This window comes from Neoarius graeffei, chromosome 21 (genome assembly GCF_027579695.1).
Source record: "Neoarius graeffei isolate fNeoGra1 chromosome 21, fNeoGra1.pri, whole genome shotgun sequence".
NCBI lineage: Eukaryota > Metazoa > Chordata > Actinopteri > Siluriformes > Ariidae > Neoarius > Neoarius graeffei.
This window is the reverse complement of record NC_083589.1, coordinates 58,541,376-58,568,948: the sequence shown is the minus strand read 5'-3', so window position 1 is coordinate 58,568,948 and position 27,573 is coordinate 58,541,376. Positions and strand designations below refer to the sequence as shown.

Below are 27,573 nucleotides of genomic sequence, written 5' to 3'. Positions count from 1 at the left end.
TCATAAGCCTCGTGTTTGCTTCCTACCGCGTGACCTGCTCACACTGGCAAGGTGAGGAGATGGAGAATCAAGCCCTGGAAATAAAAAGTTCTCCTCATCTCATACTCAGCTGTCTAACTTCCTCACCTCCCCGTACTTCCTTCTCATCTTAGCCACACTGCTGTCTCCATTTTGTTCTTTTGAGAGTGTTAACCTTGCCTCTCGCCAGCACATCCGTGCTGATGATTTTGCCTGCAGCTATGTCTCAACGTCCATTCTTCCAAGGTTACTTTGGCACCCCGTTTTCAAAAAACACTCTTAGCAAGTTAAAATGAGAGATGGGATATTTGACTATCGTAGAAAACTTTTGCGCCTGCTTGAGATCTGCAATTATTCTGATTTAAGGATAATTAAATGATCGCAAAAGCTCTGCCTATATAGCAGACTCACAGGCTTGCAATAGCGTTTCGCTACAAGCCTGACACCTGTGGGCGCAAATCTAACATATCCTTCCTCTCCCCTGTCAATCAGAATGACACCAGCCAATCACAAGCTTCGGTGTACTGTATACAGAAGACGCTGCTTTTATTCTCCTAGACTATTGACAGCATTCTAAACCACTGCATCACTGTCTGGTTTGGGAATTGCACCATCTCGTGCATCTCGGAGATGATCATTGGAGTCTCTCTTCCCTCCATCAAGGACATTCACACCACATGCTGCATCTGGAAAGCTACCAGCATTGTGGATGACCTCGCACACCCCTCAGACAATCTCTTCGCCCTCCTGCCGTCTGGAAAAAGGTACCGAAGCATTCGGGCCTTCACAGCCAGATTCCATGACAGTTTCTTTCCACATACCATCAGACTCCTCAACTCTGAGGGACTGCATTGATGCACAAGGACTGTTGATCACATCACTCACAACTGCAGTCTTCGCACAGTGAACAATAATGCTTTTATTGGTCACTGGTTCGATTCCCTGAACCAGCAAGATTGGCTCAAGTACCCTTGAGCAAGGCACCTAACCCCCAACTGCTCCGGCAAGTGTGGTGGTGGACCTTGTGCCTGATTAGCCAAAGGAAAACTGATGATGCGATTATCAGTTCGGGGAAGAACCCGGCCATAATAATAAAACTACCTCAAATCGCACACTCAACTTTCCAGACATTAACAGTAACAGGTACTTGTTGGGGAGGCACAGTGGTGTTATGGTTAGCACTGTTGACTCTTGAAATTGGCCAATGGGGGCTTTTCTGTGTCAAGTTTGCATGTTCTCCCCGTGTCCGCGTGGGTTTCCTCCGGGTGCTCCGGTTTCCACAGTCCAAAGACATGCAGGTTAGGCTAATTGGTGACTCTAAATTGACCGTAGGTGTGAATGTGAGTGTGAATGGTTGTTTGTCTCCATGTGTCCTCCCTGTGATGATCTGGTGACTTGTCCAGGGTGTACCCCGCCTCTCGCCCGTAGTCAGCTGGGATAGGCTCCAGCTTGCCCGTGACCCTGCACAGGATAAGCGCGCTACAGATAATGGATGGATGGTGCTAGTTGTCGTTTTTGCACCATCCTTATTGCTTGCAATTTGTGTGTAGTTTATAGTCTGTAATGTTTGCATTTGCTGCACTCTTGCACTTTATGTAGACTTGTAGTCCTGTGATGTTTAATGTAGCACCATGGTCCTGGAGAAGCACTGTTTTGTTTTAACTGTGTACTGTACCAACTGTATATGGTTGAAATGACATTAAAAAAAAAAAGAAACCTTGACCTTGGAAGCCATTAACGCAATAGTGCAGAACTAACTAAGTGGATGAAATATGGCACCACATAAACGGGGACAAAATGGAGGAAAATCAAAACACCACAAAAACCTGAAGCCTTTCTGTGATAGCGTAAATTCTGTCCTATTAAGTTATATTAATGCCAAGTCTGAAGTCGTATCTGCTTTTCGTCAGAAGCCTGAATATCAATTCCCCTTGCTAGCTTTGATCATTCCCATAATTTTGTTTGAGGTATTTATTTCAAAGCTATTAGCCAATATAACGATGGGTAAAGATGGTAACTAACCAGGTTCATGTGCATAAATAAACACATCCATGTGGCATACAAACAAACCCTAAACAAATGAAAACCTTCCCATCTTAAACATGGAGATACTCCCACCTCCCACAACACAGCACCAGAAAAAATAAATGGTGATAATTGTTCCAAGCTAATTGCAGATTTTTTTCAAGGAAGGCAAATGTCATGGTTAGACCAGATGAGGAGAAATAAAGGCAAGCCAGATGAAAAAGATCCCCCTCCCCAGGGAAAGGAATACCCGTTCCTCACATTTAAAAAAAAAACCAGCAGCAGCACTCTCCCAGTGAGCTATAAAAGGCTTCCGTTTGACTTTTATATCCACATCCTTAAAGAGGCCCATAAAGCCAAAACCCACCTTGTTCACTGCAGCTTTATTAACTCGTGTTTCTGCCATTACCTATGATTTTTCCCCTTTGCAGCATGTTTATAAATATTACATCAAGTACTCGAATGCCATTGCACAGAACAAGGCATAACCAGAGAACATCAGGAGGACTCAGCCACTGCTCTTCAGGAGACTGTTCTTATAAAACCAAAAATAGCCTTAATGGGGCTGTAGCTCATACCGGCCACTGCTGTTGTGTTATTGATCGGATTCGATCATTTGAAATCTGATCAATCCTGTGGGAGGAGTAGGGATTTTTTTGAAATTGCATGAGCCCTGTCTAGCTGCATCCATGGCAGGTGGTGCCACCTGGTGAACAATTCTTGTTGGTACGTCTTTAGAGTCTTCTGGGTGAGTTTCAGTGAAAACGTCCCAGCAATTTACGAACAGCAGCATTTAATGTGACGAGTCACGCAAAATTTTAAAATGCCCATAAAATGTTAAATGACAGGTGGCGCCACCAGATTGACAACTTTTACACACACACACCCCTGGGGAACATTCCATACAAGTTTGATCAAAACCTGATCACTCTTGTCGTAGGAGTAGTGATTTTTGTGAAATTGCATGTGACCCCTCTGTAGCTGTATCCATGGCAGGTGAGGCCACCTGGTGAACAATTCTTGCTGGTATGTCTTTAGAGTCTTCTGGGTGAGTTTCAGTGAAAACGTCCCAGCAGTTTACGAAGAGGAGCGTTTAATGTGACTAGTCAGTCAAAAATTTCAAATGCCCATAAAATTTTAAATAATCACAGGTGGCGCTACTATCTTGACAACTTTTATGCACACCCACCTGGGGAACATTGTATGCAAGTTTGATCAAAATCCGATCAATCCTGTAGGAGTAGCAGCAATCTTTGTAAATTGTGCATGGACGACGACAACGGATGGACGACGCGTGATCACATAAGCTAATCTGGCCTGGCTTGTGGCCGGAAGAGCTAAAAAATAATAATTAAAAATGGACTTGATGGCAACATTCAAATAATGAACCATCAAGACATTGGAATCCACAAGTATGGCTCAAATTCATTCACCCACTTCCCTTCAAAATACAGGGCAGACTAGCCTCAGGACTCATTACTAGGTGGTAGCATAAACTTGCTGTGGCCATACAAACAGCAAAGTCCCTTCTGTTTTCAAACATTAGCTGAAACAAGCAGAACTCATGACTGATATTCTGTCGCTAAATCAACCTTCACTTTCCTTTTCTTCTGTAGTGCTACATCAGGGCCCTCTGGTGACAAAAAGTGATGGGAACCATGTTCTTTACCACTTTAGCCTACAGCGATACTGCACAGTAAAATGGTTCCGTCTCATTCCACACACTAAAGCAGGCATTTGCTATTCTTCATTGCTTTAACGGTCATTCCACCTCTGTCTTTCCCAGAAAGAATGGCTCGACTTCATTGTCAATATTTAATCTGTGGGAAAAGAAAAGGATGTTTTGATGATTCACTCTCTCTCTGTGTGTGTGTGAGAGCTTTGTGGTGGAAAATGTCTCATGTTCCATAGATGGGGAAGATGGTGATTCAAGAAGGCCAGATGAGATCCAGGGGTCAGAGAAAGACTTCTGCAAAGCATTGCTTCTAAATTCCAGTCTTCGTGATGGTTTCATTCTGGCTTGTTCGTTGACATGCAAATCCATGTGTTCGGCACGCTGAAGTGGTCTGGCTAGATTAATTAGAGGACCAATTTGTCCAGAACATTGTTTGCTTGGGAAGAACACTGGTGCCTACAAAGCCCTCAGACTTTGAGAGAATAGATATTAGGCCTCGGGGTCCGACATAACGGCACTCTGCCTGACCATTTTATCTTCTCCAAAAGTTAACAGCAGCTGCTCCAAACATGACCACCTTGCTTCAAGGCTAGACCCCATATTCCCCTCATCAAGATCCTCTAATTAGCTGAAACACAAGAGGAACCCTTTTTCAGAACTCCGAGAGACAGGAAACAAGAGCGCTATTGCTCTGTGGCCCTCTAAATGATGTCCTGAGGTGACCTCTTTCAGTCCGTCTTGTCCAAATGATCTGTCAGACCAATGTGAAGAGCATGCCAGTCATCAGAAACGATTGGCTCTCTCTCTAAAACACAACCCTCATTTAGGCAAATACCGTGCCGAGGCTAGCTCCCACAGTCCTCTCTCATTCCAGTTCTCTCTTTGCCTCAGGACTTAAGTGTGGTGTCTCTAAGCAGGAGGTAGTGGCTGCTAGTCTTGGATGGAGAAGGCCATCACTGGTTCAAGCATCTTCCCCCTTAAAAAGGCCCACCATGTGGGTGCATCAGTATGCACAGAGCAGGGTGTAGAAAGCCACAATGTGGCCTCTGTAGCAACATGATCTCAAAAAGGAACCTGGAGACCTAACTCGTATACGAGTTAGTCTGTGGCTGTATCACACACTCACGCACACAAAAGGACACACAAGCTTATGGTACCTCAGGTCAGAGTCTAATAACACAGCAACCCCAGTGCAGAGAATAAAGAAAATGAACCCAAATCAAAACAAAGAAGAGATGACATGACATGGGGAAATTGGAAATATGAAAAGAGAGGCTGAGTGAAATGAGCAACCAAGAGGCCAGAAGGGGGAAGAGGGAGAAAAAGAAAAAACCCAGAGCAAGTTAAGGGGTCCTTTAGTGTTTTTGTCCAGAGGTCTTTTAGAAAGAAGGAAAAACAGGCTGTCCATAATAGCTTGGACTTTCTGTATAGCTCATGTCTGACATTAATGTCGGACTTCTCATCTCATTATCTGTAGTCGCTTTATCCTGTTCTACAGGGTCGCAGGCAAGCTGGAGCCTATCCCAGCTGACTACGGGTGAGAGGAGGGGTACACCCTGGACAAGTCGCCAGGTCATCACAGGGCTGACACATAGACACAGACAACCATTCACACTCACATTCACACCTACGGTCAATTTAGAGTCACCAGTTAACCTAACCTGCATGTCTTTGGACTGTGGGGGAAACCGGAGCACCCGGAGGAAACCCACGCGGACACGGGGAGAACATGCAAACTCCGCACAGAAAGGCCCTCGCCGGCCACGGGGCTCGAACCCGGACCTTCTTGCTGTGAGGCGACAGTGCTAACCACTACACCACCGTGCCACCCAAACTGGAAATAAAATTTAAAAAAAAAAAGTCGAAAGTGAATATGCTTGAAAAGGCTGAATCCAAGAACTCTAACCTAACAAGAACCTCAGCTTCAAAAGTGCACTTTTAGAGAAAACGTACTGTATGGACATATCAGAATAAAATCATCACACAGCAAACTTTTATATGACAAAACGATTCCATATTTCATCACACTTGTCATCCTCCTCCAAAATAGCACAATGATCTCAAAGTAAACCACTCCTAAATCACCACCTCAGAGGCTTCTGGGTGGCCCAGTGGTCTGAGAGTTCACCATAAAATCAATTCAAAGTTCAAATTCGGGTGACGCCATAACTTTCTGCGGCCACGAGTCTGAGAAAGCACAGCATGACGCTATCCTCTGTCTATCAGAATGACACTAACCAATCGTGGGTGTATAGGAGTTCGTGAGTGTGGAAGTGGCTCTCCTTCAAGCCTCAAGGATAATAAAATGAGACGGCTTCACGTGTCTCAGAAGAAGCACGTGCTAGCCTCTGTCCTCCTTGGTTTGTAGCGATCATGTGAAAGGAGAGAACTAGCAAGCGGGTCATAACCAAATTTGAAGAGAATGGTGGTTTTAAAATATTAATCCAAAATGTTTTTGTTTTTTTTTTAAACAATGATTTGTGAAGCCCTGTGATGACCTGGCGACTTGTCCAGGGTGTACCCCGCCTTTCGCCCGCAGTCAGCTGGGATAGGCTCCAGCTTGCCTGCGACCCTGTAGAGCAGGATAAAGCGGCTAGAGATGAGATGAGATTTGTGAATGGAAAGCGTTCGATCTGTAATATGTCCTGACTGACTTGGCCTTTATTTGCATCATAAGTGCTAGAATTACCTTGATCTGCTGAGAGCTTTCGTTGAGGTTATCCTCCCGTTTGCGAGCCTCCTCCATCAGCTGCGCATTCCGGTTCTTCTCCACTTGCTCCTTGTGCTTCAGAGTGGCCACCTTCTTGCTCTGGTCTTTCGTCTGCCTGCAAGGAGCGCAAGCAAAACACACCAATGGTCAGAGAACACTTATAGAATTTGAGCGCAGGAAATACACACGAATCACAATGCTTGTACGAAAAACAATTTGATCACCAAGAGAATTCTTTCTTTGCAAATCACATGACTTAAGCCTCCTGGTTCACTTCCGGTTTCCAAGTGACAGGCAACAATCAAAGATGGCGTCCAAGCCAAGGACGCATCCGTCATCATCTTGTGGAAAACATTCTACTTCTGACTACGGTAATGGACTAGAAAATTGAGATAATCAAGAAAAAATACTCATGCAATGGACTGGAACCCTACAGCTGAAAAAAGACGGAGTTTTCAAGCGATTTCAACAACTTTCCAAACATTTCCAATTATCTGGGAGTCCAAACATCATTTTACACAAAGAATCAAATGAAAGCTTTTACAAGTTTTGAAGCCTGTAACTTTTTCATTTGTAGCTGGGTTCATGACGTTGGAATAAGACTTCTAAAGGATAATCATCATCTTATTTCTGCAAGGGTGAGTGATGTGAGCCAAAGTGTAGCACTTATGTGATTCGAGTCGGAGCTGCTGTCGACATTTTTGCAACGATAACTTGCATTTTATTTCTTCAAGACATTTCAAATGTAGCTCAGACTTGTGCATCGGCATCATTGGAAAACTTGGAAAAAAAAATACGTAAAACAATCGCGTTTCAATCGATGCGACCTACAAACTAGTTTCATCAACAGTTTGCTTTACGATATCCAGAAATAAGAAAAGTCAAATAAGAAAACTCATTTAACATTAGAAGTTTTGATTTTAGATCCATAAAGTTGATCGCTGCAAACATGAGGATATGGACTCTCGATTCCTTTCGAACACAGCGAAAGGTTTGCGAGCCTTTTTTTTTTTTTTTACGGTGTCTGAGATATTTTTCGCTCTTTCACCCTTGTGCACAACTTCTTTTGGTACCCTAGAATACCTTTTTGTCTTTTTCTCGATTTGAACATCCAAATACAGAGCAACAAATGTGGCATATTTGGAGGCGAAAAACAAGAAACTACTGCAAACAAATACGATGCCTGCCTGTCAGCTGGAAATCTGAATACACGACGAGGTGGCTCACTACCGGAAGTGACGTCTATTGCAAGCAAAGAATAAACAACAAACAAACAACATCCTTTGTCTTAGCCATGGGAATTTTCATTACTCCTGTCCAAGTGCTACAGGATGGCAAAAAAAAAAAAAAAAAGGGGGGGGGGGGGGGGGGGGGGGGGGGGGGGCGTGACTCAAAACAACATCCAAAAGCAAAAGAAAACATATCTGCAGATGGTGGGACGGTTTAATTTACAACAAACAGGAAACAGATTCTGTATCCAACAACCTCCACTGAGAAGCACATTGTAGGCCTGTTCCGAATGTCTTAATGTTTACATGACTGCATCGTCTGAATTCTGTTCTCACAGCATCATGGCCAGATGAGTTACTAATCACTGACACGATCAAGGAAACCTGATCTCTTATCTCTCCATACACGCAGCAGATGTAGATGTAACCAAGCCAATATGCATGAGTCTGTGAATAAGAATACAGCAGCCCTCATGCCTTCACTGCAAACCAAACCAGACATGGAATCCAGAGAGGTAATGATGAAGCGGTTTGAAGGATAGGACAGACGAGGCTCACATGTGTGCTCAGTGAAAGCATTACCGACTGCTCCACAAGGACTGTAGATGTCTACATCGACACGGAGACCGGGTTAAAAAACAGCGTGAAAAAAAAAATGGCCAGTAGAGAATGGAAGTCTCACGGGATGCATTACAAAAGTGTCGGTTGAGTTTCCAGCATGATTAAACTATGACAAGGTGATCCCAAACAAGGACAGGTGACTATGAGCCAAGCCATTATGCCTCCAACACCTGATCATTCTTCTGGACTAGCAATCAGATCACCATCAAGTCTGTGTTTAATGAGTAGTCAGGGAAAGCCACAGCCTCCTGGCTCTTCTGGTGGATATCGGTTGAGAGAAGAATCACTGTGTGGATCAAACTGGAGCCAGAACAGCTAGCACAGGCCATACATTGTACATGTATGTAGTCGAGAAATGGATACCTACAGTCATTTTTTTGGTCTGTATATTACATATTTCAGGATCCTCAGGTTGTATAGTATTGCATAGATGACCACTGTAGCTTTCTACCTCGTCATGGTATACACTGGCTTTAAAAATAACTCGTTGAAATGAATTCACTTACACAATTAAAAAGAGTTTCATTAACAATGCGTTTTCGCACATTTTGATTAATGTGCAGGGCTGGTATGACCCAGGGGAGGGGCTTAGGGCCTAAAAGGGGATCCTCATTCAGTGTATGGGAGATTGAGAGGGGACAGCAAGGGTAATGTAGACTGTGGCTGTAAAAGTTCCATATTTTGTGGAAGTGCTATTTCTCCTACGTCTTTAATTAATTATTAAATTTTTTTGTATTATATAACCTATAATATACCTTTTCACCGCTCTTGGCAACTTTTGCATGTTTGCCTGCATGTTGGGTGCACGGTAAAACAAAACACCCTGCACTAAAGTGCTATTTGTGGCGGAGCCTGTTTTTTTTGGGGGGGACCTGGCGATTTGGCCTGTTTTACCACACTAACGTTTTAGATTTCAGATCCTTCAGTGTAGCCAGTGTTTACCTTGATGACGCTTTGTACATGATTGCCATTATCTTAACCAGCTTCATGAGGTAGTCACCTGGACGAGTTTCTTGCCTTCTTAATGAGTTTGAGACCAAACAGTAAATTAAAAAAAAAAAAAAACCCTATTCCACGCCACACCTGTAGTAATCCATATTATATCAAGAACCACTCGCCAAAGTAAAGAGAAACATCGATCATTACTTTAAGACATGAAGTGATTTACGTTGAAGATTTTCATCGATACAGCGATCAACTCCATAGAAAGGTTTTTAAACTTTTCACTGCACAAAATTCTTGGACATACCCAAGCTTTCAACTCCTTCAGGAATCTTCATCAGGGATAGGAAGATGGGAATGATGTCACTTCCCAACCCTGATGAAGGCTCCTGAAGGAGTTGAAAGCTTGGGTATGTCCAAGAATTTTGTGCAGTAAAAAGTTTTAAAACCTTTCTATGAAGTGACTCAACAATAAAGAACGACCATTGAATTAAAAGGTGTGTCCAAACTTTCATTTGGTCCTGTACAACAAGAACTGAAGCATTTTATTCCTCTTATGGCACAGTGATTTGTAAAAGCTAACAGTTTTGTTTGTTTTAACATCATAAGGTTTTTTTATCCATTTATAGTCACCTTAAATGTTCAGGAACAGCCACAAAACAAAAGCAGCTACAAAACGGTCATTGCTTCACAAAACCTTGATCCTTGTTCTCTCAATCTTAAAATGCAGCACGTCGCTATTATGCTGGGGCAGATTCTACCATAACAGAGGCCAGTTAAGTCCCATCTCCTTAAATTGCTGAATTGATTATTTTGATCATTCTATTAAGTTTTTCTAGTAGCAGTGTTTCCGCTATGTACAATTGGCTGCGGCGGGCCGCCGCACCTTGATTTTTGCCGCCGTACCTTCAGGAATTCCTGAAGGGGGGCCGTGGCCCGGGTACCTTTTTGAAAATTATTTAAAAAATAGGCTAAACCAATATTTTTTTACGTTGAGCGGACTCGAGCCTGGCATGAACCGCTCCGACGCACTATAATGACACCAATCTATCACCAGCCAATCAAGAGACTTAATCAAACGCATCTCCCGCCCACTTGTGTCCGCGTCTGAGACGTTGAATTTTCACAGGAGGGAAGAAGTTGCCTGAGGTAAGACTGTGTGATAAATTAACGAACGAATAAGAGAGGAATTTCAACATATAGGGCTTAAGTTTGTTATCGTTAAATAAGCATTGCTTGTACAGTAGCGTTATGTCGTTACAACGCTGACCCACTTTTAACGTGCTGAGTACCGACTGTAGCCGCTAACATGCTAATTAGCTTGCTGTCAAAAGTGCAAAGACCTTAAATTGCTCTGTGTAAATTAGAAAATGGCGCAACTTCCTCTGTAGCCGTCAACTCAACTTGTCTTGAGTTTTGAACCGATCACAACAGGGCAGCACTGTGGCCTGAGGTAAAACAGGATAGTTTTAGTTTGTTTAAATTACAAAAATGAGTACACCCAATGACTGTCTCATATACTCATACTGTTTACGTAATGCAATAAAACTAATCTTTAAAATTGGTATTCACTCAAACTGTTTGCACAGAATGAACTTTGGGGTTAACAGTGTAATAGTGTTGCAGTGTTCCGCAAATTTGCAATTTAATATTTCAGATCTTGAGACATGAAAGTGCTATTTTAAAAAAATAAAAGGTCAGAAATGTTTTCTTTGTCGTCTATTTAGTTCATTTTATTTCCTCAATAATTTTCCTTGATTGAGAAATCGGTCTGGGCTCTTATGGGTTAATCAGTAGCCTGCATGCTGGTATATGTTCCATTTACAGTCAAACATTTTGATGAACTCCAGGCTCAATTTTGATTAATCAAAAATCTGCGTAGTAGTACAGTCTGAAGATGCTCTTGCACATTCGGTGTCAATTGAACAAAAATTATGGGAGGATATAGGTTTAATAAGTTTTACAATTTTTGAAGTGAGTGATGGATTGATAAGTTTAGATGTGTTCAATATTTTCTTATCTTCAGACATAATATTGTAGATGTTCCTTTACCTGCTTGATAGTTTTGACCGGGACTCCAATCTTCCTCAGAAGAGTCATTAGTCCTTAAATTAAATTCATTATAGACATGAACTTAAAATCATTGTTTTATTTTATGGCCTCGGTGCCCTGGCTTTTGGCCTTCGTGCCCTCGGCATCAGCAGACCGTTTGTTTTTCACACTTCGTCGACTGAAATCATACCTCCGATCCACAATGACACAAAAGAGACTGAATAACTTGATGAACTGCCATATTCACCGTGACATTCTGGAACAAACTGACATGACAGCCATCGCAAAGGAGTTCGTGCAGGCCAATGACAGACGCAGGCAGGCCTTTGGGAAGTTTTAAGGCTAAGTCATTGGTTACTTCTATTAGCACCGCCGAGTGCACTGCTTCCTCTGTTTTCAATGTTTCTATACTGCACTGGTACTGATACAAGCAAGTTGTTTAAGTTGAGTTAGCCTACTACCGAGGTGCTTTTGTTGTGTACTGTTGGCTGTTTTAGCATTTTATTCTGCGCAGTTATGTGCTGGCATGTTGTGGGCTAAAGTCATGACCGATGGATTAATCTATGTATAGCCTTCTGTGCTGTTGGCTGTTTTTATCCTCGTACTGGGGTGGGACGTCTGAGCGCAGGTCTTGCCACCGCACCTTCAAACATTTTCTAGGGGAAACACTGAGTAGCATTTGGGGTCTTGACATTCACAGTAAATTTTAGAACAGTAGTCCTGGTAACTAATTAATAAAAGCCTGACATGACAGACATGCTAAATGACAATAGAAACACATCGGTTTCTATCATCAAAATCTGACAAACTAACGTCTACCATCATATTCTGACGGACACTCTAGATGACAATAGCAACAAAACTGTTTCTTACATTATTAATCTGACAAATTTAGTAATAATATTAAATACCTCATCACTAGAACCAAATAATATAAAATATTGAAATAAAGAAAATTTATTTTCAAAATTGAAATAATCAACAATAATTGTCAGAACAGTGACGATAGACACGACTGTGTCACTTTCGTGGGGAAATAACACATTGAAATGGCCTGTCGGCTGAAAGGGTCGCAAGTGGCTCTGATTTATCTCAACTTACGATAGTTTTCCTCCAGAAAAATTTAAATATGAATGCACAAATATTATTCTCAATGTTTCTATCGACAAAAATTTCTATCGTCAGGATAGCTGACTGAAAATCTTACCTTGATTTATTTGATGAAATCTAGCTGTCAGAACTCCAAGTCTTGCCCGGAAGTAAATGTCTGCTGTCACAAAAATCATGCGCAGTAGAATTTCCTCTTTGCGTCAGTCAACATGTGCGTGGTGAGGGCTTGAATTTTGCTATCGTCAGGTGCATTCGACTGACAGACTGACGATAGCATTTTTTAAAAATAACTGTGGGCTTCTCTCGTGAACGAAATAGTTTTTTCGCTGTTAATCTATTTCAACTCTATCTGTTGACACCCAAAAATGATAAAGCCTGCTTCCACACGATAACTACCAAAGATCCATAACGGCCGAGTCTATCGTCAGGTCATCTGACAGAAATTCACTGACGATAGCAACAGGGATAATGAAAGGGATTTTTAAAATGGGAGTTATGTCTGTCAGATGTGTCAAAGAAATAGAACTTTATTCTTTAAAAATCTTTTATTGATATACTCAGTGTATTTTTAAATGACATGTGCTGTTTTAGAAGATAAAATACCATATTTTCAATCTTGAAAATATTACCTCACTGAAAAAAGGACAAGAAAAATTTCTTATTTTGTGGGCAAGTGGTTAATGGATCCAGTTACGGTAGAATCTGCCTAGGATAAGACATTATATTTTTGTCTTTCACGATGGTCACCATGTCAGATTAGGTAATCACAGTGCCAGAAATTCTTGCCGTGTCTTGGTCAGGAAACACTACAAGGTTTGACCCCAACCAATCAACACCCCTTTTGACCCCATTCACATCCTTGCATGTCTTCTGGAAGGAGGGTCAAGAAATTGTCAATCAAGGATATTAAGGCACACATTGTAGGAGTCACCAAACCAGGTGAGAAAATCCAAAAACAAAAAAATTTCGACATGCTAGACTTTTCATCTGGGTGTCGCGTCACACAACAAGGTCCATTCATCATTCCTGACGTTCATCTTCAGGCACGATGCTGGAAATTTGTCGGCCACAACAAAAATCGGGCTGAATTCGTCAAGTCTGATACTGGCACGAGACCATTAACCAAGAATCCTTGAAGATCTTGGCAAAAACTTTGAAGATTCTTGTAGATCCTTGAAGATGTTGGCAAAAAAATTGAAGGTCCTTGAAGATCTTGAAAAAACCTTTGAAGATCCTTTAAGATCTTTGTTGAAATCCTCAACAGGATCTTCAAAGACCCTCACAAAGAACTTTACGGAACTTTGAAGATCCTTGAAAGATTTTCACCAGGGATATTTCAGAATTTGCTTTGTATTTATACACCTTGTTTGCTAGTTCCTGAGAGAGGCTAACTTTGCACTTTTAGGTCATCACTCATGAGAACATGTCCCCAAAAGCTAATAGCTCCAGTTATGGAAAGCATTACTGCGTCCAGATGTTCACTTTAGAGAGGTTCCATTGTATTTTGTAAGATCCATGTACCATAGATTTGATTTCTGCTGCTTTCTTGATCTTGAGATGCGTGCAAAGGTCTTGTGAAGATCTTGAAAATATCCTAAAAAGAACTTAAATCATTACGATCCTTTTAAGATCTTTGAAGCCTTGAAAATCATGAAAGATTATTTCAAAGATCCTTTTAAGATGTTGGCTATTCACGATTCTGTGGTATATCCTTATTCAATTCTTATGAATCAGAATTACATAAAGTTTCAAATCCATTTCCATCCTTGCCAATTCCATTGAATTAGGATCATTAAAAAAAAAAAAAAGATCCTCATTCAATCCTCGAGGATCTTAAAGGATCCTAACAAAAATCTTGTAGAGACCTTGACAAGGATCCTTACAAGATCCTGATTAAATCCTTGAGGATTCCAGTTAAGGTCTTTATAAGATCCTGAAAAGGATCCTTTTAAGATCTTTGAAGGATCCTTGTTAAATCTTTGAGGATTTTTGCAAAGACCTTGTGAAGATTTTGACAAAGATCCTGAAAAGATCATGATCCCATCCTCAAAGATCCTAGCAAAGATCTTAAAGATCCTTAGAAGGATCCTTCTAAGATCCTTGAGGCTCTTGCAAGACCCTTGCAAAGATGCTGATCAAATCCTCAAGGATCCTAGCAAAGATCTTAACAGGATCCTTCTAAGGATCCTGGTAATATCTGAAAAATCCTTGAGGATCTTAAAGGATCCTTGCAAAGATCTTCGCAGGGGATCATGAGGATCTTTGTAGGATCCTTAAAAGATCTTTGTCAAATTCTTGAGGATCTTTACAAATGATTTTGCATATGAAGATCTTTCCAAGTTCCTTTAAGGATCCTAAAAAGATCCTTATCTTTCAGGATCTTTGACAATCCTCATGGATCCTTAAAGATCCTGTGAGGTTTTTCCACCAGGGATTAACTTGTGATCTGCTTTGCAGTGGACACTACATTAAAATCAACACATTCTGACCAATCAGATTCAAGAATTCATCAGCGCTGCTGTTTAATTATTACATGTCAACGTTTGTCAACATCCAAGACTGACGTAACAGTAAATTGAACTTGTAATGTGTCAAAGAATCAATCAAGCACTAACCACGTTTGTACAGCACACAGAAATAACACTAATTTGGTTCGATTTTTTGTTTGGTTTTGACTTGAATGAGGTTTAATGCACTGTGACACCATTCTTGGCAGTAGACAGCCTAACCAAACCAGCACAAACAGTAATTTTATGGCACAAATTAGCACAAACGAATGACATAAGTTTATTAAATTTCTTTTCAGATGGCGTGCCAGCTTCACGGAGGTCTGTGAGAATTGTTAACTACTACACAACTCCATCCGCAAAAAGCACACAGTGTGCCGTACTGCACTCAGCTGCAACCATGTTTCTCACTCTCCAACCCTGGCAGGCTCCATGTCATATTGTTCAAATCATTATCCCAAATCTGTTACGTTGCCAAAATCCCAAAGCAACATGACACACACTGACTATATAAGAACGAAGACCTTTCCTGTGCGCACACACACACACACACACACACACACACACACACACACACACACACAATAGGCCATAAACTGGAATTTTCCTATTTAAACTCAGGCCAAGCCATCTGCTTGGCATTGACAAAACCCTTAATAAGCAGCTGACTGTTATGATTCTGTGAAAGATTCCCTAATTCGTGTTTTTGATGATCTAACTCCGAGGTGACCTTCCTCTATTGAGTTCAGCAGGGAAAACAATCATTGTAACGGTGGGGGCTCGGCCGGGACTGATCGACGTCTGACTCAGTGAGGCTTGACCGATTCTGAAACTTTTGCAGAAAAAGGAGGGCGAGTATTTCCAAGATCTGGAAAACACTCCTTAAGGACTGGCGCAGAGGAGACTATTAGGATTCTTCTATAGTAGAAGGTGCATTAACAGTAAATCTCAATAAGCGGGAATAAATCACAATAAGCGCTATCACACATGCAACTTTCTTTTCGTCAATGTTTCCAGTCAGTTCCTCTATGGAAAAATTACATCCTGCTCTTCAGCAATTTGTACCAGAGATTCCTTTTACTGGTCTCAAAGCACACATCAACTGCTCAAAGATCAGCAGAAAAGGGTAGACAAGTAATGGACTATTTATACTCTCGCGCCTATAGACAGTTTTTAATATTATACATTTAAAAGGCATGAGCAAAAGATATTGATGGGGGAATAAAGGAAAAACAAAAGGCAAACTGCACCTGGTATCATTATAATGATGTTTGCTCACTGGCTGGGAACATTCCACACAACTAGCGATGATAATTCAGGTTATGGAGCGTCAAGATTCAAACGCAGGGTTATAGCAAAGACCTTACAGGTGGAAAGTTCATGGACCTACAAATAACAGTCCTCAGAAAAGATGCTCCTCAAGATTTCACAACACGTTCTCGGATCGATCAGGAAGTTAAGACAAGTCAGCAGCCACTCAAAAAGAGTTACAAGACCAGCTGAAAACAGCAGGAACTAAAAGGTATTATTAGACATACAGGACACTTTTTCCATGGAATAAAAACATGCGTTCTATTCCCTTCTAGCAAGTTTCATTCATTCAGTTCGACAGCATGCAATACTGTTAGCATATCGCTTATCCTACGTGTATTACGTCGCTCTACCCAATGAAGAATGAGCGTTGAATATGGGTTACAATATCGCATGGTTGTCAAGACAACATGACGTCACACGTCGGAGCTGATGCAAGTATTCAATGAGAAACTTTTCTGCTGCGCGTGCGCAGAACCATTTATTTGTTCGCAGGGAAAAAGAAAGACGCGTTGAACATTCGAAAGGCTACTGAAACATCATTAGATAGTCTTCATACATACAGTATTTACAAGCAGTGGTGAAGCGTTACTATTAGAGCTGGGATTTGAGTTCAGCCAAAACTTAGCCAGACACACCAAAAAAGCAGCAGGGCAAAGGAATTTGTAAAGGATTAGCAGCAGGCTGCCAGGTCGCTCCGTTCTGTGTAGCTGTCGATGTTGATTTTCAAAGTAACTCAGTAAATTACACAGGGAAATGAACACTCAAGTCTGAGTGAAAAATACTGTAGCGAGCATGCAGCATGGAAGAAGAGTCTGGAGACAGAAATCTTAGCTTCTCAGTCGTTAGCCTGTAGCTCTCGATAGCACTGGCTTGACTGCTTTATTAGCATTTGCCAACACTACTGATGAACGCTACACCGGCTGGAAGGTGACATCACTGCTGCACTGGCAGCGCCAACTCACAGGTAAGCTAGCGTTGGCCTTCGAGAATGCTGATATAAAGAAAGTGTGTACGTATTATAATAATATTGGCTGGCTTATTTCATGGAACAAGTCGATGAATCGTTCAATATCATGCTAGCTGAATGGAATATATCTGATACACCACGAAAAAAAGCCAGCCAATATTATTTAAATACCGAGTTGCTCCTCTATGCAGTTATAACAACCTCAAACTTTTCTGCAAGGCTTTCCACTAGATTTTGGAAAGTGGTTGGCTATAAGAACACTCGTGAGATCAGGCACTGGTGTTTGGTGAGAAGGCCTGGGGTGCAGTCAGTGGTGTTGAGGTCAGAGCTCGGAGAAGGACACTACAGTTCTTCCAAGTCAACCTTGGCAAACCATGTCTTCATGAAGTTCGCTTTGTGCGCAGAGGTATTGTGATACTGGAACAGGTTTGGGCCTCTTAGTTCCAGTAAAGGAAAATCTTCATGCTACAGCAAACAAAGACATTCTAGAAAATTGTTTGCTTCCACATTTTGGCAACGCTTTGGAGAACCACCACCTGCAGGTGTCACGGTCAAGTGTCCGTATACTTTTGGCTATATAATGTATTTAAGATGATTTAATTTCATCAAAATGGACGTTTCACCTAGCCTGGCAAGCCAGACTAAATGTGAATATTTAGTCTGGTCTCGGTCGTAGACATTTCCGAAGGGTGTGGGTAGGAACAACCCGTTGTCTTTCAAACTGTCTCTGTGCGTATAGGCCAACGCTCTGACCAATCAGCGCAACAGTGACCGTGACGTAGTCAGAGCGACAGAAAGCAGTGGGGGAGGCCTTGAAATAAATAATTTTTCAAAATGCGTATTAATTAATAAACAGGTTCTAGATATTAAGAAGTTTGGAGATAATGACCACAAGTTTGGAGTCTGTACCACATACTTAACATACACACTTTTTTTTCAAGTGTTTTTCAAGGGTTTGCTTAAACTGTCTGAGAGTTTTTATTTTTATTTAGTGGTGTTTGGTGAAATAATTTCCCTTAAATTTAAAATAACGGGAAAATAAGAAACAATCAAAAAGTAATGTTTCAAAGCTGTTTATTAATTCTTCGTACTGCACAAACTAGCCCCATCCTTTTGGCTACGAGCGGAGCCAGCTGGTAGATCAGACTTTTGCCATAGCTGGTCGGCAAAACAGCGAAAACGTCCTTCTTGAAAAGGAATGAGCGGAGAGCCTCTTCCTGCTCATGTTTCAACGAAAACTCCAAGTCTAATTCTTCTAAAACTGATTCCAAAGCGGAGTCAAACACATGCTGTTCACTAGCCGTAGCCATCTTTCCTGTTGTGCTTTCTCCAGCGTCGCGCAGCCTTGTCGTCACTCCTGCAAAAGCCCGCCCAAAGAATCCAAACAAAAACCTTGCGTTGTGATTGGCGGGCACGATTTGATGCCCGGGGTGTTTTGTTGATATGGTGCGAGGCTAGACCCACTCGTAGGCAAAAATATTTTTGGCCGCTAGGCGGGTGGGTCTAGTTTACTAGGCTACGTTTCACCAGGACAAGAACCCCAAACATGCAGCCAAAACAACTCAAAAGGGCCTTGCATGGCCGAGCCAATCTCCTGACTTGAATCCCATTGAAAATTTATAGGGAATTTTGAAATTGCAAGTTCGTCAAAGGGACCCTCATAACCTTGGGAAATTGAAGATGATTTGCCAAGAGAAACGGGCCAAAGTTGAACCACAATGCTGCAAAAAAACCCTTCTTACTGCAGACATTTTGAAGCTGTAATCACCAAAAACCGCTTTGTAACACAGTACTAATGTTGGTCATTTGTGGTGTCTGAATATTTTTCCCTTTTTATCGATTTTGCTTTTTTAGACATGTTTATGAATACATACTTTTGTTCACATTTATGAACTCAAAGTACACGTGTGTCGAAATTCAAAGTGGACATATGCACTGGAAGTATATTAAATTAAAAAAAAAAAAAAGATCCCAATACTCATTTCCTCTCACTGTACATGTCTTGTACATAACGTAGGCACTGTATATGATTTGTGAGAGTGTAGAAATTCAAGCTTTATTGTATCAGCTATAACTCAAAGAAAAGAAACGCGTCAAGAAGCCAAGTAGCCCAATTACTCAATCACTCACTCAGGTCCATATAGCCTAAGTATAGGGGGCAACGAAACATGATAAATATAGGAGAAATTTGGAGAGGCTATCTCACCCTTCTATTAACACAGCAGGCGAGTTTGCGCGCTCACACACGTTAAATGGAAAGCTCTTGACAAAGCCAGTAAGTATGTTAACAGACTTGAGTTATTGGGGTGAAAATTGGAAATCTTTTCCTGAGAAGGAAGGTGGAAGCCGTCAGGGTTAGTGACTGTTGTAAAAACAGCAGAGCGGACGGATACTGAAAGAATACAGGAGGAGAAGTGAACTCTGGCAAAGAGACGTCCATTTACATGCTGTGGAGAGTACCTCCTTTATTTCAGCTTTTCCAAGATTAACATTTTCCTTTCCTCTAAATAAAACCCAGCACTGGAGCATATATGCGTCTCTCGTTGTGCGGCTACATGCTTCATTTCATGCAAAACAGTGGTAGCTCTGGAAAAACTCTCTGCACTTATCTATTCGTCCAATTTTAAGGTGTCCAGAGAGCAGAACAAAAGGAGAGATATTAATGAAAAGGTCATGGTAAGAACAAGTGGATTAAAAAAAAAAAATGCTTGGGACTAAAGATTTGAGGGCAGGACGACCTTCTAAAGAGCTGCAAGAATGCGTTGTGCTTTGATTTTCTCGTCAAAAGTTTTCCAGAGCTCGAGTACCTCCCGGTACGAATTGCACACTGGAGAGATCTTTCAGCACCACGCCATGCCAAAGACAACCTTTCGGACACGTGAATAAACACGAACACACACAAATACACATTTAATGACTTACAGATATCCAATTCAACACCAACTCTCTCCCTCACACACAGAAACGTGTGCTAATTAATCATTAAATCTCATCCTGATTCATTTCCATTCAAGACGAACCTCAATTTCATTTCCGACATTTTAAAATCGTAGTCGTTTTATTTCGCCGTTACTATCACGGGCATCAAACATAAGATTTTTTTTTTTCTTTTTATGAGATATTTGTTGTGCTGGTCCTGATGGCGACATTAATAATTTAAATCAAAGACAGCTTTAGGCCATGTGTTTACAGAGTAAGACTTGAAAAGGCATCACAATTCTCAAGATATTGCTTAAATCACAGGGGGGAGAAAACATCAGAAAGAAGTGCAAGAACTTTTTTCTCTTCAGAAATAACTTGCCCTTTTGAAACTCATACCAAGTAAATAGCTCTTAAAGAACAGTTGTTTGACCTGAAAACTACTGGAGCAACACAGCTGATTTGTTTTGGATATTTTCACGTAAAAGAGGGAAAAAAAAAAAGTGTTCATTAAGGACTGCGGTTCAATTACAACCAACACTTAAAAACACACAATAACACTGGAGTGTAGCAGTGTTGCAATCCCGAGATGAACACACTGAATATATACACACGCAGGAAGAAAAAAATCAAATCAATCATGCTCTTATGAGCTGTGCAGGCTAGAAAACAGAAAACCACTAAAACCCACTAATGTGCTGACAGCGCTGTATGCCATTATGCACACACTTGCAATCCAAAATGGAGTAAACAGCGTGGCGTCAATTCGGCTGGTCAAATTTCATTGATTATTTAACAGGGGGGAAAAAAAAGGGAAAGGGGAAAAAGTGCTCGCTTTACTCCTCTCTGCTTTAACACAACGACGCAACCTGTATGTGTTTACTGCTCCAAATTTTAATCCTAAAGTAGGTGTGGCCAAAGCCAGAAGAGGGATTTTTGCACAGTGGAAAGCACTATGGAGCCACAACAATCCATGGCCAAGAGAATAAAAATTGGCCGTGCTCTCAGGGAGGGAAGGGTGGTGGCACACTTGCTCTCTCCATCGATCACAGCGACAGTAAGCGTCTGCAATTTAGGCATGCGGAAGTGGGCAGATACCGCTTTCCTCCGAGTGTGTTTGTCCGCCCCCGATGTCGCACGAGCAGCAGTTCAAAAAGATGTGATCGGCTTTGTGCGTCTTGGACAAAAGCACGTGATGGGTAGCTGTCATGTGATAGGGGACACCTGTCTAGTGGGTGTGAATTAGGCATGACTAAAGTGGGGAGAAAATCCGGGAAAAATCCAAAGCACGCAAAAATAATAAACTATAGCACTGTCAGCACTGTCTATGAATTCTGGTTTCAACTAGAGAATACGTGAGTACTGTTACTCATGTAATTAATTTGATTCTATTTCCCCAAATAAAATTTAATAGCCTATTTTGAACCACCTTAACCCTGAACAGGTAGTTATTAACGACCCCAACCTTCCTATCTGACCACATAACAGTAAAACCCATCTGTTCAAATTGTTTATTGGGATCCCAGGTCTATTCTTATTTTACAGCACAGAACAAATTACAGTTATACAGGAAATAATTTTTTTTAAAAATAGAATATAAATAACAGATGCTGATAGGAGCCTGAAACCAGGAATAAAACTTCTCTTAAAGGCTACCAAATAAATAAATAGATAAATATTAAAAAAGAGAAAGTAATAAAGGAAATAAATAAGTAGCCAATATATAAAATATGAAATGTTTATGAAATATGTTAAAGGACAAAATGTTTAAAAATAAATTATTATATGTATTTCCCCCCACAAAATCGAGTCGTACGTGAGCCGATAGCCAACGAACCGCGCATCACTGAGTTGTCTGTAAGCCATGTACGATGAGTTTGAGCGGAATAACTGATTTATTCTATCCACGTTCACTGGATTTTGAGAAACAGAGCATTTTTATTTTTTGCAAATTCGATAAATAAAAACTTTGTACAAAACGTCCAACAAAATCATTTCCAGTTAGAATGTAAATAAACCAGCGAAATGACAGGAGCAATTTGTGAAAAAACTATACAATTCTTGAAAAAAAAATTTTTTTTTAAAGATATGTTCTTACAATCAAATACTTTCATTCCACATTTTGTTGCTTTTTTTTTGGTATTTTGTTTTCGAGTAGAGTTTTTATTTTGCCCTCAGGTGGTTCAACAACACGCTCCGCCATTTTGTTTTTCTCTACTCACGGTATATGAGCTGATAGCAGAGTAGCCAATCAGAGCGCGCAATTGCTCATATCCAGTGAATGTGAATAGAATATAATCTAGTAGCCTAATTTAAACCACCTTAACCCCGACCAGGCAGTTACAAATGACTGCAACCTTCCTATCTGACCACAACAGTAAAAACCCACCTGTTCAAATTGTTTGTTGGGATCCCGGCGGGCTTGTGGTACTCAAGTCTGACTCGTGACTCGATTTGGACTTGAGTACTGATGACTCGGACTCGTGCATTAACTGCATTCGGACTCGTAAATTGGAGACGAGGACTCGGATATTTTTCTTTATTTTTTGTAACATGCCATAAGATATTTATATCTACATTAATTTTTGTACTAATTTCGTGCAAGTGTGTCACACCTGCGCGCCTTGGCACGTGCATCAGATAGACTCTCGGGCGCTCCGGACAGCGCGCGTGCCAAGCGGACTCTCGCGTGTGCGCCATAAACGACTCGCACCTGCACAGGATTAAGGCACAATCAGTTCGCCGATATAAAAACGGTCAAAACGCACTTACTTTGCGAAGTATTGAGTTGCGTTGCTGACACATTACTGAGCCTTATTTCCTTGTTTGGGTTCCTGATCCCTGATTTCCTGTTTCTCGTCTTTGATCCTGCCGAGTCTACGATAGCCTGTTTGTGACTCGTTCGATCTATCGTCTGTTACACCGTTTTACCTGCCGTTCTGGATTGTTTATCGTCTTCACTTGTATTAATAAACACACCTTCTGCACTTACATCCGTCTCCCAACCGTCTCTGACAGAATACTGCACGCTCCCTGATAAAGAGAAGCACATTCACCTGGTCATACGCCATGTTCAGGAGCAAACTAATGTTAATGGCGCTGAAACAGCCACCGTCACATGGTGCGGTTGGAGTCTTGTTCTCAGACTCGACTCGGATCAATAGTGGACTCGACTCGAAATTTTTTTTGAATGACTTGGACTTGATTTGGACTTGAACACCGGGGACTCGAGAACTCTGAGTTTAGTGATTTGACGACAACACTGGATCCCGGTCTATTCTGAAATCAGCTTGTAAATCTGAAGCTCTCGCCTTTCTGGTAAGTGTTTTAATAAACTAGTAGTGTTTATACCTATTCATATCTGTATTTGTATTCATTTACATGACGTTATCTGTTCATTCCAGATAACACATTCGAGTTCAGCTCCATCCCGAGTATTTATCAGTGTTTTTCTTCTTGGCTGGTCATCTCCATCCTTTGGTCTGGCATGTCAGTAAGAATCATGATACTGCAGACCCCTTGGTTCTTGTCTGATTGCGGTTTCCCATGAAGCAATAAGAAAGCCAATATCGCAGCTCTGCGGTGTTGCTCGATGTTCTTCCAGCGACAGTATACGAAACCCAAAGCCCCGATATTAGGAGCTCCATCTGCGGTAAGCGGCGCTATTTGAAACTGACAGCGCTGGACTTTCAAGCTGCCAAGACGAAATTGTGTCAAGGTCTGAGGCCAGGTGCGCGATGGGGCGCCCCTTTACACACAACACTACATGCCAACATCTGTCCGTTCTCATCTGTGTGAGCAGCAGCGCATGAAGAGCTTCTGCTGGACGACTGCCCCCTGCCTCTCTGACTAATAAAGTTAATCATGCAGCCTAGCGCGGCGCTAAACTAACCAGAAACCCTGCCGAGACAGCAGGCAGGCCGAGATGCCCCTCAGATCCATCTTCACACACGTACACACACACAGCTGCTGGCTTCCTTTCGTCTTTCAGGTATAAAGCATTGTGGGTAATCCATTCTGTACCCGGACATCCTCCTGTAACACCTCAAATATAAAGGCCATTTCTATAATAAGGCATAAATCAATTTGCTGGACAGACTTTACTACAGAGGAGGATTGTTTTTCCAACACACTCCTCCGTTTTATTAAGTGTCCTATTAACACACACACACTTCTCGCCAGAAACCTCAAAACTATTTCCACCTCTGTGGTCACATCATAAACCCTGAGGACTGCTACAAAGCGAGAAACTCATCTCGATCTGTGAGCCTTCCATTTTTATGACTGTTAGCAAGTTACATATGATGGGAGCCCTACAGTGACCTGCAGAATTACTGGCACCCTTCAGAAAACTATTTGCTGTAATAAAAAAAAAACAAAAAACAAAAAAAAAACAAAACACATATTTATACACACACACACATTATATATATATATAAAAAAATTTTTTTTTAAATAGTAGCAGTTCCTCTCAAAATTACTAACATCCTATAGCAGAGAAATTCAACCTACTGCAGCATGAAAGAATTGTAAGGGTAGAAAATATAAAAATATAAATATTTAAAGACTGCATCAGAGTCGGGGCTGTCGACCGACACGTTTTGTGTCGGAGCGCCATGTTGTAACATCGGATTATACCAGAATGTCCCTCCAAAATGTGTCAAAAGAGGCATAAAAGGAAGTGTAAAGGCCTCTGCATGCTCTTGCGACAAGGCTTTCGCAGATAGCTTTTCGCAGACAGTTGTAATTTATCGTTGAGCGGGCAGTAATAGGCGTGCGCGATGTTATTCACCGCCACAACGCAAGGGGGCGCGAAGTCGCGAAATCGCTAGGAGTAGTTGGTGGGTGTGGTTAGTGGAGTATTTATCCTCCGGTTACTTATAATGACTAGAACTGGAGTCGTATAGATGTACGTACTTCCTCGATCAACCGCTCTTCGTGCTGCTCCATCTTCACTCATGTTTTTAAAAATGGCGGTCGTGAAAACAAACCAAACCGGGAAAGTAGGGAAGCGGAAGTGCGTGTACAGCGGATGTAGAGTGGACCAATCAGAGCCCTCTTGTCTGCGACGCTGTCTGCGAGGCTTCTGAGGTGGTCAGAATTTTTGGGAGGTGCGCGCAGAGCGTCTGCGAAGGGGGGGCTACGCAGACACTGTCTGCGACGCTATCTGCGAGGACTGCGTTGTCAGCATAAATTGGCCTTTAAATTTAACAATGTTAATGCTAATGACTAGACAATGATTAAAAACAGTGTGTTTTCTAGGCAGTGGGCTTCATAGCAACAAGGTTCGAGTATGTCTGCCAAGTAACATCACGCAACAAACACTTTACACTGATAGGAAACGCAATAATAGTTTTAGGAAATATTTTTATATATAATATAAAAATGAGAGAGACAATGAGAGTGAGACAGAGGAGAGTATTGACAGAATATCAGAATATGAGTGAGAAAAGAGAATAGACTAATCAGAATATATACGAGTGTGTGTGAGAGTGTATGATAGCTAGAAACGGAGAGAGAAACAGAAAATGGAAGAGAGGAGAGAATATCAGACAGAGGGAGACAGAGGAGAATGACTATGAGAAACAGAAAATGGAGAAAGAATATGAGAGGGAGAGAACAGAGAATGAGAGTGAGAGAGAATAGACAGAATATATGAGAGAAAATGGACTGAGAGAAAAGGCAGTCTCAGAATATGAGAGGGACAGAAAATAGGGAGAGAGAAAGGGGACAGGAGAGTATGACCGTTAGAAACAATGAGAAACAGCAAGAAAGAATATGGAAGAGAGGAGAGTAGAGAGAGACACAGGAGAATGACAGTGAGAAACAGAGAGCGAGCACGAGAGAGAGAAAATGGAGAAAGAGAAACAGAGAATATCAAAGTAAATGGAGAGAAAGAGAGAGAGAGGACAGTCTCAGAATATATGAAAGAAAATGGAGAGAAAGAGAGGAGAGCATGACAGCTAGAAACAAAGACGGAGTGAGAAACAGAGAAAGATAGAGAGGAGAGAACATCAGAGAGAGGATGAGAGTGAGAGAGACAGAGGAGAATATGACCGTGAGAAACAGAGAAAATATCAGAACATGAGAGAAAATGGAGAAAGAGAAACAGAGAATATCAGAGAGTAAATGGAGAGAAAGAGAGAGAGGACAGTCTCAGAATTTATGAGAGAAAATGGAGAGAAAGAGAGGAGAGCATGACAGCTAGAAACAAAGACGGAGTGAGAAACAGAGAAAGGAAGAGAGGAGAGAACGAGAGTGAGACAGACAGAGGAGAATATGACAGTGAGAAACAGAGAAAATATCAGAATATGAGAGAACAGAGTATAAAAGTGAGAAACACTTCAGTGATCAGTTCATCTCTTTAGTTTCAGCCGTTTGTAGATAAATTGCAGACTCCCAGCTCTCTCAGGTTTCTGTTGAAGAAAAAAAATTTCTCCCCCCCCATTTCAAAATGAATTTTCCATGCTGAAGAAAAATGATTTCAGTGCAACATTTTTTTAAGGAAACAAAAACACGGAGTGTTCTGTCAAAAATCCTCATCATCCCCTTTGTAATGTGGAGTACAGCAGCAGAAATCAAGCCTACAGTCTCAACTGAACGTCAGGAAGATGAAGAAACTAACGAGCGTGAGAGGCCACCACAGACTGAGTGCTCTGATCCAGGTGAGAAGAGAAGGAGACAGCGGCCACACGCCCCTGCCGCACACATGCCGGGCTCAGGAGGAATGACTGATGACCATCTTTACACTCGAATTAGTGTTTGTGAAGGAGTCTGATATGTTCTCACTGTTGCTGTTTGTACAGATGTCGAGCCAGGCTCTTCTTTCAGTGCTCATTTAACAGCTCCGAAACCTTTGGAAGATCAGAAACGCACCTTGGAGAAGGCAGGCCAAGGTACGACTTAATTTCTGAGAGTGAAATGGTCGGCCACCTCGGCAGCTCTTAGTCAGCAGCAGAGAACGAAGATGATAATGCAGAGAAATGGGTCTGTAAAACACATTTAAGCAATTACCTGCACGAGGGTGAGGACGTTTCTCCTTTTTAAACCAAATAACTTGTTAAAAACGCAATCTTATACCACAGCACTGCTGAATTCTCAATTCTGATTGATGAGAAAGTCTTGGTTTTCTCTAACAGGTCTCAGTAGTTCTGGATACAACGGAAATCTCATCTCATCATCTCTATATATTCATGCATTCATTCTAATACTGTCTTGCTTATATAGCAAGAACTTACACAGGGACTCTTATCTAAGCTGAATAACATTAAATGTGCTGTTAAAGTATATATATAAAAATTTTCAATATGGTAAAGCGGGACATTCATATAGTACTTGTGGAAGGAGTCTCCAGTGTCAGTGCTTTATAACGGTCAGACAAAGCTGCATATTTAAATTTTCCAAAACAGGAAAACGAAGAAACGAGGGTTGATAGCTGTTACAACGGAGGTGATTGCTGTGGAACATCCACAAAACTAATCGTC

At 41.4% G+C, this 27,573-nt stretch overlaps 1 protein-coding gene across 1 annotated transcript in view; it reads right to left on the bottom strand.

Moving 5' to 3' along the window:
• erc1b (ELKS/RAB6-interacting/CAST family member 1b) overlaps nt 1-27,573 on the bottom strand; it is a 395,220-nt gene that overhangs the window by 208,603 nt on the left and 159,044 nt on the right. Inside the window, exon 13 of the mRNA XM_060903423.1 lies at nt 6,408-6,543. Coding sequence (XP_060759406.1) covers nt 6,408-6,543 — 136 coding nt within the window. The remainder of the gene's footprint in view (nt 1-6,407; nt 6,544-27,573) is intronic.